Source organism: Scyliorhinus torazame, chromosome 16 (assembly GCF_047496885.1).
Source record: "Scyliorhinus torazame isolate Kashiwa2021f chromosome 16, sScyTor2.1, whole genome shotgun sequence".
NCBI lineage: Eukaryota > Metazoa > Chordata > Chondrichthyes > Carcharhiniformes > Scyliorhinidae > Scyliorhinus > Scyliorhinus torazame.
Genome location: NC_092722.1, coordinates 3,518,069 through 3,535,729, shown reverse-complemented (window position 1 = coordinate 3,535,729; position 17,661 = coordinate 3,518,069). Strand labels below are relative to the sequence as shown.

General features: G+C 48.3%; 1 protein-coding gene across 9 annotated transcripts in view; it reads left to right on the top strand.

The window, feature by feature from the left end:
- Window positions 1-17,661, top strand: part of LOC140392522 (polyhomeotic-like protein 2) — a 289,127-nt gene that overhangs the window by 171,515 nt on the left and 99,951 nt on the right. For 6 of the 9 annotated variants that reach the window (XM_072477780.1, XM_072477778.1, XM_072477779.1 and 3 more), the window contains one exon: window positions 7,025-7,183. In XM_072477780.1, the coding sequence (XP_072333881.1) occupies window positions 7,025-7,183 (159 nt within the window). Of the gene's footprint in view, window positions 1-1,055; window positions 1,621-1,712; window positions 1,732-7,024; window positions 7,184-17,661 lie in introns of those variants that run through there. The other 3 variants (XM_072477782.1, XM_072477781.1, XM_072477783.1) reach the window with 3 other exon arrangements.

The window sequence follows — 17,661 nt, the reverse complement described above, 5'->3', positions numbered from 1 at the left end:
TAAATTGCCCCTTAATTGGAAAAAATTTATTGGGTACTCTAAATTTAAAAGAAAAAAGAAAAAGTGATAAATTGGCTCCGCCTATAGAATGTTCGATATGTTTCAAAACTCCAGGACACCCAATATAATTAATTCACAGATGTAAAGATACAATCAGTCCAGCTACAGCCTCTTGATTAAATGAAGGTGCTGTCTATTAAAAGGTGTGTATCCATACGGAGGGAACGGACATTGGTCAAAGGACACAAAGCAGGGATTAATGGTTAATGGATATTAGTCAGACTGGAAGAATATAAAGAATAGTCTTCCCCCACAGGTAGCACTATTATTGCTTTTCTCTCTCAAAGATTTAGAGAAATCACACAAATAAAGTTTGCTCGGCTGTGACGAGCCTGGGCAGAGAGATTCTCAGATGAATTTTAATGAGGAGAAATTTGAGGTGGAAGACTTTGATAGGAAGATAGGGGAGAGGAAATATATGAACTGAAGGTTTAATAAATGGAGACATTTCCTTGAGAACTCAAAATTAAAAGTTTTCTGTCCTGATGGAAGTAGTTTTTCCTGGCAGACACTGACCGACTGGTGGTGTGTATGTTTCTTACACAAACGAAGCATTTGAGCGATTCAAAATGTGTTGGAAAGGAGCAGCCTCCGTTTTCCAGCCAATAAGAATATGATCCCAGTCTTCACTCTCGTATCATTTTCCTCTGGAGGGACGACGTTCTGTCCTGTCAACAATTGTCTTAACTTGTAGTGAAAACTAGATGTGCTGGAGGGGAAAGAAGGCATATCTTGGACATCTGACCTCTCCCCTCAAAGTGAAGGATAAAGTCTGTCACCACAGAACAAAGGATTTGGACCCTTAACCAGAGCTGATTCTTTTAAATGGCTTCCCCATTCATCAGTCCAACGTGTGTATGTGTGTGTGGGGAGATTAATGGATGGCCCAGAATAAAGCAATCACTATGGTTACCAGCTGTGACCTATCACCTTTCGATGAATGCTTAGCTCTTTTTGTTACTCCTTCGAATCAGTGTGTCATTGGCTAGGCTTCATTACCATGAAAAAATGCCCAAATATTGTGAGCATATTTTCCACTTGGCAAACGTCCAGCTTTGAACTGTTCGATTTTTGTTTTTTTGAAACTTCAAGATTTTTTAAAATTGCCTCTTGGGGTCGGGTCTGGAGAGGCCACGCCAGCTCAGAGGTCATCGCTCTCCCTCTCTTTATTATTGGGTTAAACCAGTAACCCCTCTCCACATTTGGTCGCCTGGTTACGTGAGGGCTTGCAGAGCTGACAGTCATTCAGGCACAAAAGAAATGATTCGAGTCATTGTGGCAGCGAGATTTGCATTTGAGTTGAAGCTGTGAGGCACAGGGCTGATTTTCCCCGAAATAATCAGCCAGAGCTTTGTGGTAGAACTCGGATTCCTCCTTAAATTCTGGTCTTTGTGAGTATAATCTTACACCGAGACCAGTAACTGCAAATAGATATGAAGGCGTCTTAACAGTATTCCCTGTACCTGATTGGAAAATAAACTGAGGCTGCAGAGTGTTCGCAAGCCAAGAGACTTTGATCTTTTCAACAGAGCCGGTTTGATTGTCCTGCTGGACTATGTTGTGAGTAACCTATCTCATCGCTCTTTTAATCTTCGCTGCTTTGGACGTTTTGTGTCACCTCGATCGTTGTTGTGCTGGCTGGAAACCGGTGTGGTACTGCATTGAAAAGTGGTCAGCGATGTTGCTATTAAAAATGTGTCGTAGTTACCAATTATTAATTGGAAATGATTTTTTGTAAAGGGACGGGTTTTTTTTTTGCAGCAAAATCTATTCCGTTTTGCCTTCTCCATAATTCTCAGTTGAGACTGGGATGGGATCCTGTTGCAGATTTGAGAAAGCAAATACTCGGGCTAGTGCATGGCACAGAGCAGAAAGGACAATTTATTTTGGAGCCTTTGTTTAGTATTGTGTTACAGCTCATAATGAGCAGACTGTGAAGGATCACTTGGCAAAGTGTACTGCCTGCTTGCATCTGTTCGGAGGCTGGAGCCTGATGCTTTTAGCGGGGCCACATTTTGATTTAAAGTGATAGCACGCAGCTGCAGAACAATGCTTGAATGCGAGCTGGTGGAAGGGAGCTGCTTTGTGTATCCTGTCGTGTATGTGGCGCGCAGAGTAGGTCCATGTGCAGTTTAATGGCTCCTTTCATTTAATCTGTGAAGAGCTGGGATGTGATTTGTTGGGATTTTCTAAGTCACATTGCATTTAAAGCCACATCGCAACGTCAACTTGTTCTCGTGTAAGGAGAGACGTCTGTCTGTTGAGTATGATTTGCCGTAGCTTTATCCAAACAATTGGAAACTGGTTGAGTCTCACTTCTGATTGTCCTTCAATAAGTGGCTGTCCAGGACCGAGATTCCAGCTCGGTCACAGGCTCTGTGCTGAGTTAACATAGCCAGCTGTGTATGTTCTACAATCACCCCCTTCAGCCGCATATCCTACTTTTTCTCTTGCCTTTGTGATTTGTCTTGGAATAATCTTTGATCACCTGACAGGTGCTACATAAACTCATCCACCTTTTGGATTAAATCAAGGCCTCCGCTTCCTTCTGAAGTGATGTAAAAGATCCCATGACCTTGTTTTGAAGGAGAGTAGGGCAGTTCTCCCAGTTTCCTGACCAATATTCATCCCCCAATCAACCTCACTATTCAAGATTATCTGGCTGTTACCACGTTATTGTTGAAGGGAGCGTGCTGTGAGCAAATTGACTGCAAGTTTCTGACAATAGAACGGATGCTCCAGTTCAGAAGAGTCCCAATGTCTGTAAATCGTTTGGGACATCCTCGATAGTGAAAGATGCCATAAAAATGTAACTCTGCCGTTGTTATCGCGAGGATAAACCAGCTGCTGTTTCTGCTGGTTATTCACCATGGATTGGACTAGATAGTGAGGCCTTCTGTAGGAGAATAACCTGTGGCACCCAGCGTCTGGGTTCACACAGGTCACAGGTTAAAAGACTTAAAGGAAATCCAGCCCCCATGCTGCCGAGGGTGAGGAGGGATATCTTAAAACTAGTTCTACCAGCACCAGCTGTCCACATTGTTACTGGAGCTTTTGCACAGCTCTCGGTCGATCAGTTATCAGCAGGTGGACATCCACACTCCCTACTAACACCTTCCAGCTTGTGGTGTGGTCTGAGGCACCCACTCTGAGCGTGAACCATTCCTCCTACAAACCTTAGTGGTTAATCTAGAACATGCAGCTTTTGGTTAGTGTAAATAACCGGTCAGAACCAGTCACAATCTGCCCACATGTGATGATGCAGAGGGAGTTTGAGGAGCAATGGTCATTATCAACTAACTAACCGTTAGCCCTGCCTCACGGCGCCGAGGTCCCAGGTTCGATCCCGGCTCTGGGTCACTGTCCGTATGGAGTTTGCACATTCTCCCCGTGTCTGCGTGGGTCTCACCCCCACAACCCAAAGATGTGCAGGGTAGGTGGATTGGCCACGCTGAATTGCCCCTTAATTGGAAAAAATGAATTGGGTACTCCAAAATCTTTTTTTAACTAACCATTAGCTCAGGACAAAGGCAGCACGGTGGCACAGTGGTTAGCACTGCTGCTTCACAGCTCCAGGGTCCCAGGTTCGATTCCCAACTTGGGTCACTGTCTGTGTGGAGTTTGCAGTTTCTCCCCGTGTCTGCGTGGGTTTCCTCCGGGTGCTCCGGTTTCCTCCCACAGTCCAAAGATGTGCAGGTTAGGTGGATTGGCCATGATAAATTGCCCCTTAGTGTCCAGGGATATACAGGTTTTGTTATGGGGTTACAGGGATAGGGCGGAGTGGACGGGGGGAGCGGATATGGGTGGAGCGCTCATTCGAAGGGCCGGTGCAGACTCGATAGGTCGAATGGCCTCCTGCACTGTAGGGATTTTCTGATGTGTTCTATGATCAGTTCTATAATCTGTAAATGAGAGTTGGGTCGTGTTAAGATGTTGTGAGGAAGTAGTTGAATCCTTTCCGAACCTTGGGGGATTTAATTGTCCGGGTGAATGCTGAGGATGTTTCCTCTCCTGTGGAATCTAGAATAAGGAAACTACACAGATTAAAAATAAGGGTGCGATCGAATGTCCTTGTCGCGCCTGACTGACTCGATCAGTCATCCGGTTTACAACACTCGGAGTGCCTGGTGAGATCTCGCGAGACGTCGGGATCTGGATCTCGCCCTCACTGGGCTGTGGGGGGAGGGGGGGTCTGGAAGCTGGAGGGGGGCGGGGGGTGTTGAGAGATTTGGGCGGCAGTTAAACCCATCTCTTCCGGCACTGGTGAGCTGAGACCCGTTTAATAGTGGGGTTGTTCTCGGGACCTGCTGCACTGAGAACGACAACGCTAAGCACGGCCAAACGGGCCTCTGCTTTTTCCCGTTAAATCGCTCCCAAGGATTCTCCCTTTTAAGATGAAGTTGGGGAATTTGTTTCGGAGTTGTTAGTCTGCAGAATTCTCTGCCGTCTGCAACAGCAGAGATTGGGCCGCTGAATATTTTTAAGGCTGTTAGATTGTTGACTGACGAGTGAGTCTAGGTTTACAGGGAGACTGAGCAGAGGTTGCAATCCATCCAGCATGTTCTTATCAAATTGGTAGAGCAGGTTTGAGGGGCCAAATGGCCTATTCCTGCTCCGGATTCTTGCATTTGTTTGTTCACTGGAGCCTAGTCAAATTTCTTTGCCTATTTCCACCTCTGCAATAGCGCTGACCTCAACCCCATGTCAGCTGAAACCCTTAATCATGCCTCCAGACTCGGCAATTTTGCCGCACTCCCGCATTCTACCCGCTGTCGACTTGAGGCCATCCAAACTTTGCTGCCTCTGTCTTTAATTGGGCCCAGGTCCCGCGCTCCCATTGCTCCCATTGCTCCCATTGCTCCCGCGCTCACTGAACTACACTGTGCTTTTAAAATTCTCGGCCTTGTTTTCAAATCACTCTATTGCCGAACCCCTCCTGACCTCTCGTCAGCTCCCCTCTGGGCTATTTTGGCTGCTTGGGTTTTGGCCTCTTTGAGCATTAATCACTCCCATCATTGGCAGCCTTGCTTTCAGCTGGCTGGGCCCCGAACTCTGGAATTCCCTCCCTACCCCTCTCCGCCCCCCTACCCTGTTTTCTTCATTCCGCACACTCCTTAAAAGCTGCCACATTGGCCAAGCTTGTGCCAATTTGTCTGAATTTCACTTTATGCAGTTCGGTGTCAGCCTCTGTTTCTTCAAGATCCTGTGAAGTGCCGAGGGGCAGTTTGACGTTGAAGGTGCTGTATGAGTGCAGGTTGCTGGTTAACTGGAGAAGGGGTTTTGCCTGTGGAATGTCCAGGGGGCGGTTTTTGACCTGCTACGTGACATCAGAAACGCGCTGATAAAGGTGGCAGATTTTGATATGCTTTTGATTTCCTTCACAAAACCTTTGCAAAGAATCTGACCTATTGCCACCTTGACCTTTCCAGACAGGGTCACTTAAGGTCGGGTCAGTTCCTGTGACGACCACGTCATCAAAATATGCAAGTTTCAAATGCATTTTAATGTTTAGCTAACCCAAGTCATTGCACCCTTGCTTACTGCAGGCCCCAAAGATTCAGTTGATAAATCTCCTCTCAGTGGGAGACTCAATCATAAGGACCGGGAATTCCCAGCTTTGATCCATGACCTGTACTGCCTTACCCGCCTGAATTAGAATGGGACTGTTGGTGTTAACATTTCCCAGGCAAGAGCAGGGTGGACCCAGCTCACGATTCCATCCCCTTGATCACAAACTGTGACTGAAGCTGAAAAAGGACAAAGTTCAGGAGTTTGAATAATGGATTTGGCTGAAAATAAGCGTGTGCTTTAAACAACAATAACTTGCATTTGTATAGCACCTTTTAACATAGTAAAGCTTCCCATAGGAGGGTTAGTAATTTTAACATTTAGACACCAATCCCCACAGATTTTAGGACAGCTGTACTAGCAGCTGCACAGCGGAGAGAGAGGTTTGCAGAGAACTGATTTGACAACTTTTAGCTGGTTCCTGAACTAACTAGCTAAAAAACTGGCTTGTGTGTCCTAACACCAGATTGGGTCACTGCGCAAGGACAGCACTGGAATGGCCTGACCAGTTTAAACATCCGATGTATAATGGCCCTGCTCCTGGAACCACCCGATAATCAGATTTAAATCAGCAGAATCATTCGAAAAGTTAGAAGGATTAAAGCCGTCTCGAACTCTTGGGTAACTATATACTACTGGACCTGCCCAACAACACACCTGACAACTTGACTACTCAACAACACCCGCACTCACCTTACACACGCTCTCTCCTGTTACAGTGGCTGGGATGTTTACCGGGGGGGTGGAATTGTACCGCTCCCGGCCTGGCTAAGACAACAGGAGCAGTGTGGCATTCCGAGGGCGATCAGCGTTGCACGGGATTCCTGGTTCCATATGATCACCTTGCCACTGGCCTTTCTTAGGGCGGCACGGTGGCGCAGTGGGTTAGCACTGCTGCCTCACGGCACCGAGGTCCCAGGTTCGATCCCAGCTCTGGGTCACCGTCCGTGTGGAGTTTGCACATTCTCCCCGTGTTTGCGTGGGTTTCGCCCTCACAACCAAAAGATATACAGGCTAGGTGGATTGGCCACGCTAAATTGCCCCTTAATTGGGAAAAAATGAATTAGATACTCTAAATTTATTTTTTTTAATAAAAAAATAAATAAAAAGAAATTATCAAATGAATGTAGGCCAGTAAAAACTGGACACGAAAGTGGCAATGAGGCCGATTGAGCGCTAAGTAGGAATGATTCACCAAGACTTTCAGACTAATTAAGGATAATATTGGCCAAATGTTTCATGACGAGGATTATAAAGGATGTCTGAATGGACATCAGTCAGCATCTGGGTAAATGATCATGTTTCACAGCTGGATCATGTTGAAATTCCCTATCCCTGTGCCAGGTGTTTGTGTTAATTTTGTGGCTAATGTGAGTTTTGTTTCTCCTGTGCGTAGGTGATTCAGCAGGCCCTGCATCGCCAGCCCAACACTGCCGCCCAGTACCTCCAGCAGATGTACGCCGCCCAACAGCAGCACCTGATGCTGCAGACAGCCGCCCTGCAGCAGCAGCACCTGAGCAGCGCCCAGCTGCAGAGTCTGGCAGCCGTGCAGCAGGTAAGCAGGAGGGAGGGGGGGCTGCGCAACGGTCCCGGTGGATGCTACAGCACACAGGAATGCTGTCGGATTAGAATGAAATCTGTGATCAAAAACTTGCATGCTTCAGAAGGTCTGATGCTGTTTGTTTTTAACCTCTTGTAAAGTTTCGATCGCGCTCCGAGTCAAGGGCGGCATGGTGGCGCAGTGGTTAGCACTGCTGCCTCACTGCTCCGAGGACCCGGGTTCAATCCCAGCCCCGGGTCACTGTCCGTGTGGAGTTTGCATGTTCTCCCCGTGTCATAGAAGATTTGGCCCATCGAGTCTGAAGCGGCCCATACAAAGAGCACCCTACTGAAACCCACGTATCTACCCTATCCCCATAACCCAGTAACCCCCACTTAACATTTTTTGGACACTAATGGCAATTTAACATGGCCAATCCACCCAACCTGCACGTCTTTGGACTGTGGGAGGAAACCGGAGCACCCGGAGGAAACCCACGCACACACGGGGAGGATGTGCAGACTCCGCACAGACAGTGACCCAAGCCAGGAATCAAACCTGGGACCCTGGAGCTGTGAAGCAACTGTGCTAACCACTATGCTACCTGCTGCCTGTCTGCGTGGGTCTCACCCCCACAACCAAAAGATGTGCAGGGTAGGTGGATTGACCACGCTAAATTGTCCCTTAATTAGAAAAAAAAGAGAAGGGTATTGATAACTTGAGCACATAATAAAGAGAGACTTCTGCGACACTGCGTGTTGGTTAGGCGTGAGGCAGAGATATTCAATGTTGCATTCTGTAAATAGATTTAGTGCAAAATAATAGATTAGCATCTGACTTCAGAATGTATTAACAGATGGGACTTAACAGCAAACACTCTGCAGAGTCCAAGAATTGCAGGAAAAACAGGCTCATCGTTGGGACAGCAGCAACATCTCCCTGTAAAAGCAAGCTGACTTCAGCTCATTTTCAGTGAGTTGGGAGGATAGTAACAATACAATTTCCATATGTAACCTCAGTCCCAGCCACGTGTGGCAGAGTGGAGTGGAGAGGGGGGGGGGGGGGGGGGTTGGGGGGGGGGTTGGGGGGGGGGGGGTTGGGGGGGGGGGGGGGGGGGGGGGTTGGGGGGGGGGGGGGTTGGGGGGGGGGGGGGGGGGGGGTTGGGGGGGGGGGGGGGGGGGGGGTTGGGGGGGGGGGGGGGGGGGGGTTGGGGGGGGCGGGAATATTGTCCAATCCGCTGCACTTGAGCCGGGAATAGTGGGATCTCTGCATGTAGCCCAGCCGGGCAGCCGTGCTCCACAGAGCCATGAACTGCATCATCCCATTCTCTCCTCAAACAAAAGCTGATTGATGGGAACGAGGGAATGGGGCCTGGAAGAAATTTGTTTGCAGAAAAATGACAGCTCTTTGAAATATTTGTGTTGGTTACTTATCATCCCTTCAATGGATAATGGGAAAATATCTAACAAATATAAAAGTGAATGGTCTTCACATCCCAGCGTTAACTTCGATATCAATTGGTGTAGAAATAAAAGGTAGATAAAAGATGGCGTTGTTTTTATACGCAGGGTCTCCCACCTACGTTGGGACGTTAATGTGGTACCCGAGGAAGAAAATATTTGTTCTGAATCGTGTTTTGTCGAAATAATTCAAGCAATGGATGTGATCACATTAACGTCACGGATTCATTTCCACTTGAAGTGACTTGAATTGTGGATGTAGACAGCCTAATAAATATTACATGGTGAGATTCCATTACAGCGGCAGTAATGGGCAGGCAGCAAGAATATTTGTGTGACTTCAGTGCATTAATATAGAAGCAAGATCTCTAAGCACTTCACCAAAACCACGATTAGACGAAAAGTGAGGTTGGTTTGGCAGCTGTGGAGTGTGTCTCCATGCGATGGTTAATGTGGCCGACAGTGAAACAGCTGCTTGGACATATGGGGCATCGTAACCGGGAACCATAGCGGCTGCCGGTATCGAGACTTTACCCGGATAAAGAGGCATCTGGTGCCCAAGACGGAGCAGTTTCTCACAGCGCCTCCAAACCACAATATCATTTGCCATCCACCCTCCACACCATACGAACCCGTGAAAATTCTGTAAAGGTAGGAACACTGTGTAGCTGCCTCGGGTGGTGAATGTGGAACTCATCGAGATATACAGAGCAGGCACAATTCCTGGGTAATGCTGAATTAGCTGAGGCAACAAGAGGAGAGTGTCGATTAATCTCAATCTCTGCTTGTTAAGGAATGTCTGCACTTCCTCATTAAACAAACAAACAGAAACGTTCTGGAACTCTCAGCTGTTGAGGCTGGGGCGAATGAAAAATTCCACACCTGGTTTTATGAGTTCGGTGAGACATGGGGACAAGATACTGATCAGCCTTCATTTAATTGAATGGTGGAACAGGCTCGAGAGTTAAGGCATCAACAGACAAACTGACAACTGGCAGCATCTGTGCGGAGAGAAACCAAGTTAACATTTCAACTCACTTTTACTCCGCAGCGATTTTATTCAACGGACAACCCGCTTCCTAACACTCATCGTTCAGGAAGACACTGCAACAGCCGGTATTTATTTAGACCGCAGTAAAATGTTCCAAGGCGTTTCAGAGAGTGTTGTCAAACAACACTGAGCCATAACAGGAGATATTAAGACAGGGAACCAGCTGAGTCAAAGAAGTAGGTTTTAAGCTGCATCTTGGAGGAGGAGGAGAAGAGAAATGGAGAGGCTTTAGGTTGTAAATTCCAGTGCTTGGGGCCCCAAGTAGCTGAAGGCCCAGCCACTAACGATGGCGTGATTTGAAACCGGGAATATTCAAAAGGCCAGAATGAGAGTCGCAGATACCTTGGCGGGTTGTGGGGGCTGGAGGAGATTACAGAGATGGAGAGGGGCGGGGACCATGGAGGAGTTTGAAAACGAGGATAAGAATTGTAAAGGTCGAGGTGTTGTTTAACTGTGAATCCGTGTAGGTCAATGTGCTGGGTGATATGCGGACTTCACATGAAAACAGAAAACGCTGGAGAATCTCAAGTCTGGCAGCACCTGTGGAAAGAAAAAACGAGTTAACATTGCAAGTCCATATCACCCTCCTTCAGATGGAGAATTGATGCAAGTTCAGACATGGAGAGAAGAGTTCCGAATGAGCGCACATTTCAAGAGGGTGGAAGGTGGTTATTTGTGCGAGTACAAGAGAGGAACAATATTTCAACATATAGGGCGCTATTCTCTCCCCCCCCCCCCCCCCCCCCCCCCCCTCCCTTCCCACGCCGGGTGGGAGAATCGCCGGGGCGCCACGCGAATCGCGCCACGCCACCCCGACCCCCGCACGCGATTCTCCCACCCCCCCGGAAACCAGCGCCGTGCGATTCGCACCGGGCCGCTCGGAGAACCGGCGAGCGGCAATTCTCTGGCCCGGGTGGGCCGAGCAGCTGCTACAACACGACAGGTTCCCAGCGGCGCCGTTCACCCCTGGTCGCTGCCAGTGGGAACACTGGATCGGGGGCCTGTGGGGGGGGGGGGGGGGGGGGGGGGGCTCCGATGGGGTCTGGCCCGCGATCGGGGCCCACCAATCGGCGGGCCAGCCTCTTTCCGCCCCCGCCCCCCCCCCCCCCCCCCCCCCCCGGGCCTACCTCCTTCCGCCCCAGAACACCGGCTCCATGTTGGTGAGGGGCCGGCGTGCGCAGGATTGGGCTGCCCCAACTACGCATGCGCCGTTTGGCGCCGCGTAAAGACGCTGGAGCGGCCTGAACCGCTCCAGCGCCGTGCTGGCCTCTTGTGGGGGCCAGAATAGGTCGTGTCCGGGCCCTGTGTGCGCCGTCGTGAAACGTGACGGTGCGAACACTTGGCCTCAATATCGGAGAATCGCCCCATTCTCTTTGAGTTAAGTGAGAGCTTAAATAATGGAGTGGGAAAAAAAGACTTTCTTGTGTTTAAACGTTATAGTGTTTTAAAATGCATACATTGACGGGCGTGCAGTGGTTAGCACTGCTGCCTCACGGCGCTGACGACCCGGGTTCAATCCCGGCCCCGGGTCACTGTCCGTGTGTGGAGTTTGCACATTCTCCCCGTGTCTGCGTGGGTCTCACCCCCACAACCCAAAAAGATGTGCAGGGCAGGTGGATTGGCCACGCTAAATTGCCTTTTAATTGGGGGGGAAAAAAAGAATTGGGTACTCTAAATTTATTTTAAAAATGCATACATTGTGGCATCAGAAGCAACACATTTTGCACCATCTAATGAACAAACCTCTTGCTAAAACTTGATAAATTACCAGGTTTGTAATGTAAATTGCACAGGATCATCTTGAGAAAACACGTGGATTGAAATCCACTGTAGTCTCAGCAGACTGGGCTGGAGGAAAAACCGCAATATACATTATTTATTGATAGGCCTGGCTGTCTGATGGAACACCATTAGATCCCAGCTGGCATATTGGCTGGCTCCCCTATTTATCAGCCCCAGCACAGGAGCTCAGTAATTGTCAGGGTTGGAATTCCGAGTGGAATGTGAAAGGATGGTTTCTGCCGTATCCGGGGGACGGTTGGGATGTTGGTGCGCATTGCATGCTGAATCGGTCAGAGTTAACACAAATTGTCATGTAGAGCTGTAAACATTTATTTTTTAAATTTGAATTTTAAGGATATTTGGTTATAGGGAGGTGGGGGAGGTTGTGAATTATTATGAAGGATATTACTGGGAAATTGCTTCGACTGACGGGAGGGATAGTAACCAGAGGGCGCATGTCGTAAATAATTTGAAGTCGGGGAGAGGTGTAACCACAGCGAGATGTTGTGATTTGGAAGGTGCAGCCAGAAAGGGCAGGAGGAAAAGACTTGATCGTAATTTTCAAAAAATGGAATGGGTAAAGATTTCAGGGCTATGCTGAGAGTTCATTAAGACTAATTAGGTAGCTCGGTCAAAAGAGCTTGGATGGGGTGCTCTTTCCAAGCACCGGTGCAGACTTGATGGGCCAAATGGCGCCTCTATGAGCACAGGAAAGATGGACTGAATGGCCTCGTCCTGTGCAATAACTTTCTGTGATTCTACAGCAGTGGGAGTGCTGAAGTTGCTTTCTTTATCCAGTGGTACAACGTTCCAGACATCGGCACCCAGCAGCGAAGCTGCCGAATCGCAGAATGTTGCAGCAATTCTCACTGAGGCTCCTCTGTGACCCCAGTAAGACCTTGGCCTCAGTCTCTCGCCTTCCCTCTGCACTTTGATGGACGACACTCTCTTATCACTGGCCGTAGTTCCAGGTTGCTCATCCTCCAGAGTCTCACCTAAGTGGCAATTGTATCGGACGGGATCGCAAAGGGGAGCAGGCTGTCTAACTGTGGAGGGCTTTGCGAATGAGTCACGTCTTGTCCTCAACTCTGACTGTACAGCAGCTGCCTAAATTTAAATAAATTCTCAATTCTCTATATTGCTGGCGAGGGGCAGCACGGTGGCGCAGTGGTTAGCACTGCTGCCTCAGGGCGCCGAGGTCCCAGGTTCGATCCCGGCTGTGGGTCACTGTCCGTGTGGAGTTTGCACATTCTCCCCGTGTTGCGTGGGCCTCGCCCCCACAACCCAAAGATGTGCAGCGTAGGTGGATTGGCCACGCTAAATTGCCCCTGAATTGAAAAAAATGAATTGGGAACTCTAAATTTTTTTTTAAAAGTATATATTGCTGGCGAGGCAAGGTTGACATTTGATCACCTCTAGTAGTAGTTGTCCTGAGAAGGTGCCGTTCCTTGTCGCTGGTTGATAACAACTGCTTAATGTGCTCGGCCGCGGGGTGTGGAGTTGTAGCCAGGAGAGATCAGGGGCTGGATTCTCCGATTTGGAGAATCTGTCTCCACGTCAGCGTGGGAACGGTGGCGTTTTACGTCAGGAAAACTGGCGCAAAATGGCCACCGTTTCCCCGTTTTGTTGGGGCCTAGCCCGGCTCTAGCTGCCGATACAGACCAGAGAATTGCCGGGTCCGATTGTGATCTTCCCAAGGGCCCAACTGTACTCCGATCACTTTGCACAGATCAGCGATCAAACCTGGGGATCTTCCTGGTCACTGACCCTCAGTACCATCATGGGCAGTGCATTTCACCTGCTGCTGTGTGATGAGGTCATGTATAATCCAGATGTTCTTCAATAAAGTTCCAGTGCTTGCCCAAGACTAAGAACAGTCGAAACAGGAGGGGCTGGATGTTCCGGTCCTCACTCCCCGTGATTCTTGGCAGCGGGATTCTCTATTCCCGACGCCTGTTAATGGGATTTTCCATTGAAGCCGCCCCACACTGCCGGAAAATTCACGGTCAGGAGTGCGCTGCCAGTGGGAAAACCCAACAGCCAGAGAATGCCAGCGACATTCTCCAAATGTAAAGTGCTGGGCTCCTTCCTGATGATGGGTCATTGATTTATTTCAATTTACTGTCGGACCTTCCCAGCTGCTGTCTCTGGGCGGGGCACCCTCTGTAGGTTGGGATTTTCTGGTCCCATTTGCTGCTGGGATCGTCGCAGGCAGATGGAAAATTTTCCGGGCCAGCGAATGGTCCGTTGACTTTGGTTCCGCAGAGGGAGGGATAGAGAAATCCCGCCCTCGCTGAGAATCTGCAGATTGGGATCGAAGGGGAAAATGCTTTAAAAATACCATTTGAGTGCTTGGATTAGGTTTTCTAAATGAATGGTGTCACCGCTGCTCTCCTGCAGTGTTTGAATAATCCTTCCTGCTCCAATTAACTGGCCGCCCTGAAAGAACCATTTCAGGAATGACCAAATTTGGTTATAGAATTGAAGCTCACCCAGGAAATCCCCACTTTCAATCCTTCCAATATGATGATAATATTTTACCAATATTATCTTGCTGCCATTGGTGACTATACCTTCTGCCGCTAAGGTCCATGTCCTAAACTCTGGAATTCCCTCCCACATCCCTCCTCGAATCTTCCTTTAACACACATCTTAGAACAAGCCCCTTTGACCAGACTATTGTCTGGCCCTCCTGGTAGCTCAGCTAGGTCCTGCCTCCAGGTATATCCCAACATTAAATATAACCGTGAGCTGTTGTGGAACGAGTGTTACTGTTTACTTGAGCACTCGGGGACACCCGTGACTCTGGGATCGCATTCCCGGAATTCTGCTGGATTGCACACAAAGAAGTGGGGTCCAAGGAATCGAATGTGGTTGTGATTTTCCCAAATGGAATGTGAACCCTCCGCTCGGGAAAGATGTTCACAGGCAGTCAGTATTCATGGCATTGGAGACCACATGAATCCGAAGAGGAAAAAGGCTTTTTTAATGGAAAAGCTCCGTTTTGTTCCAATCAATTTGAGCTGAGTTTTATCAGTGATAAATGGAGCGAGGGTCAGTGAACTTTGAACTGACTGAAGGCTGGCATTGTAACACTTATACATAATTCAGGAATTCTAACACCGCGCTGATGGGATTTTCAGCAAAGCAAGAAGAATGCAGATACCGACATACCCCCCCCCCCCCCCCCACACACACACACACACACACACACACAGGCGGACAGAATGCATTACCTTCAAAGGTGTATTTTTGAAAACGGAGATCCAAGTCCATTATTAGGCTTTTTACAAAAAAATTACTGAACTGATTGACAGCTTTAGTATTCCCGTGGGAATAGCAAGTCCTGTTTTCGTTTTGTTTCCCCTGTTTTTCCCTCCCTTTTCCTGACGAAGGTGCTGACATTTCTTGAGATCCTGGCTCTGTGGACATCTGGCAGTAACTGGGCCCTGCGTGGAACTGGCCACAACTCGAACACTGAGACTGAATGTTCACCGGGCCGGGCAGCAGAGCCAAATGTAATCCAGTTTAACCCAGTGCACGCATGTGTTTACCTACAGCAGAGGCCACTGTTCATTTTCAGGTTGTCATCTGCTAGAGGTCTCGTGGCACAGTGGGTAGTGACCCTACTTCTGGAGCGGAAGCTCTGGGTTCAAGTCCAATGCCAGGACTTGTTCACAGAAGGAGCCTTCATAATGCGGTTCAGCGGGCTGATAATCACCTCGGGAATCCTTCCACCAGTTCCCCACTATTCCCCAAGGGAGAAAACTTGTGTGAATAAAGACATAAAAACTTGTCATCTACTTACCTTACCAAAGAAATGGATTGGATTGATTTTTGTCCTGTGTACCGAGGTACAGTGAACAGTATTGTTCTGCATACAGTCCAGACAGTTCATTCCGTATTTGAAAGGAAAATACATAGGGCAAACATAAAATACACAATGTAAATACATAGAAACAGGCATCGGGTGAAGTTGTGTGAAGAGATCACATTAGTTCATAAGAAGATTGTTTAGGAGTCTGGTGACAGCAGGGAAGAAGCTGTTTTTGAGTCTGTTCGTGCGTGTTCTCAGACTTCTGTATCTCCTGCCCGATGGAAGAAGTTGGAAGAGTGAGTAAGCCGAGTGGGAGGGATCTTTGATTATGCTGCCCGCTTTCCCCAGGCAGCGGGAGGTGTAGATGGAGTCAATGGATGGGAGGCAGGTTCGTGTGATGGACTGAGCGGTGTTCACGACTCTCTGAAGTTTCTTGCGGTCCTGGGCTGAGCAGTTGCCACACCAGGCTGTGATGCAGCCCGATAGGATGCTTTCTATGGTGCATCTGTAAAAGTTGGTAAGAGTCGGGTTGTTATTAATCTTAAATAGCCACTGGTTCAGCATGGCAGTGACATTGGTAGCCAGGAGCATACTTGGATTACATCCACCTGTGGATAATGGAGTGAAGATCATTGTGGGCAAGACCAAAGTTATGGTGAAAGCGAAACAGTTAAATAGATCCGGTGAGACAATTTATCCATCTGGGCAGGAGTGAATGAAGATGGCAGATATGGCAAGGACTTGAGATTTAGGATTAAAATGGCAAAGTAAGAGAGAGCGAGAGAAATGGCATTTAATCAAATAATGAAGATATTGCCTGAATGATGGAAAAGCGAACTGGCAGAAAAGTGAGCAAAGTGTTTGATGTGGGGTCTGTTGTGAAACGTCGATGGTCCAATTTCTAGAAAGATTGAGATGTTTGTTTGCAAAAGCATCAAGAAAGCAAATGGTCTAGATTTTAAAATTATTGATGAGCTGGAGTGGGCAACGATACGGGAAGAAAGCGATTGGTTTGGGTTTGAGCTAAGATGGATGTTAAAAGAGGTGATTGAAAAATGGATCAAAGGAAACCGGCCATTGGTGGAAAAGGAAAAATTGGTTCTGGACCACACCGAGATTGAGAGAGTGTACGGAGATTTGAAAAATGTAGCAGAAGATGGAGAGAGGTTTGGGCAAAGATTTAGAACCTGCCTTGGGGAGCCCACTGGTCACCAATCCTGTTTGTGCAGTCTCATCAACAAGCCTCAGTTTGCATAGATTCACTTCTCATATAATCAGAACCCATTTATCATCTCTTAACTGTCTTGAAAGCACTGGAGCAAAATAATCTTCATGTGTGTTATTGTGTTAATATTCATTAGGTTGGATAACTCCCGCACAAAGCTAGCAGCGGTTCTGAGGTACCTAGAGTTTAGCCGTGGAAGCTGTTGTTTTGAGGACTGTGTCCTCCCTCTCTTGTTGATGAAGGGTTTTGTTTTGACACGTAAATTTAACCAGGGACTGTGGGATCTTCATCGCGAAGTCCGGGTGGTTCGTGGGATGGAGGTGGAGTGTTCTTGCTATTTTAGAACGCTGGGAATTTTGCAAAGAGTATAAACTTCTCGATACAGGATTTGTATATCTCCGAATGATGTCATTTAGAAAATTGGCAATTGAAAACATTGATTAACCACAACACCAATTAGGGCAGCACGGTGGCACAATGGTTAGCATTGCTGCCTCACGGCGCCAAGGTCCCAAGTTCCACCTGGCCCTGGGTCACTTTCCGTGTAGAGTTTTAAAAAAAAAAGTTTAGACTACCCAATTAATTTTTTCCAATTAAGGGGCAATTTAGCGTGCCCAATCCACCTACCCTGCACAGCTTTGGGTTGTGGGGGCGAAACCAACGCAGACACTGGGAGAATGTGCAAACTCCACACGGACAGAGACCCAGAGCCGGGATCGAACCTGGGACCTCGGCGCCGTGAGGCAGCGGGGCTAACCCACTGCGCCACCGTGCTGCCGTCCGTGTGGAGTTTGCACATTCTCCTCGTGTCTGCGTGGGTTTCACCCCCACAACCCAAAAAGATGTGCAGGGTAGGTGGACTGGCCACGCTAAATTGCCCCTTAATTGGGGAAAATAAAGAATTTTTAAAACCCACAACACCAATTATTTCTTACGCTGTTGGTTTGCAGTCGGGCACACAGGCTGGAATTCTTCCTTTCAGGGACTAAGTGCTGACGCTGGGCCTGAATGGAGGGTGTTCCACGGTCCTGCTGGGGGTGAGATTGCCGGAGCCGGTCAGGACATGCTGATGGGCCAGACTCCAATACGGGGAGCGAGTGCAATTCCAACGCACGCTGGCATGTGATTCGCTGGGGTGAGGATTGGCACTGGAGAGTC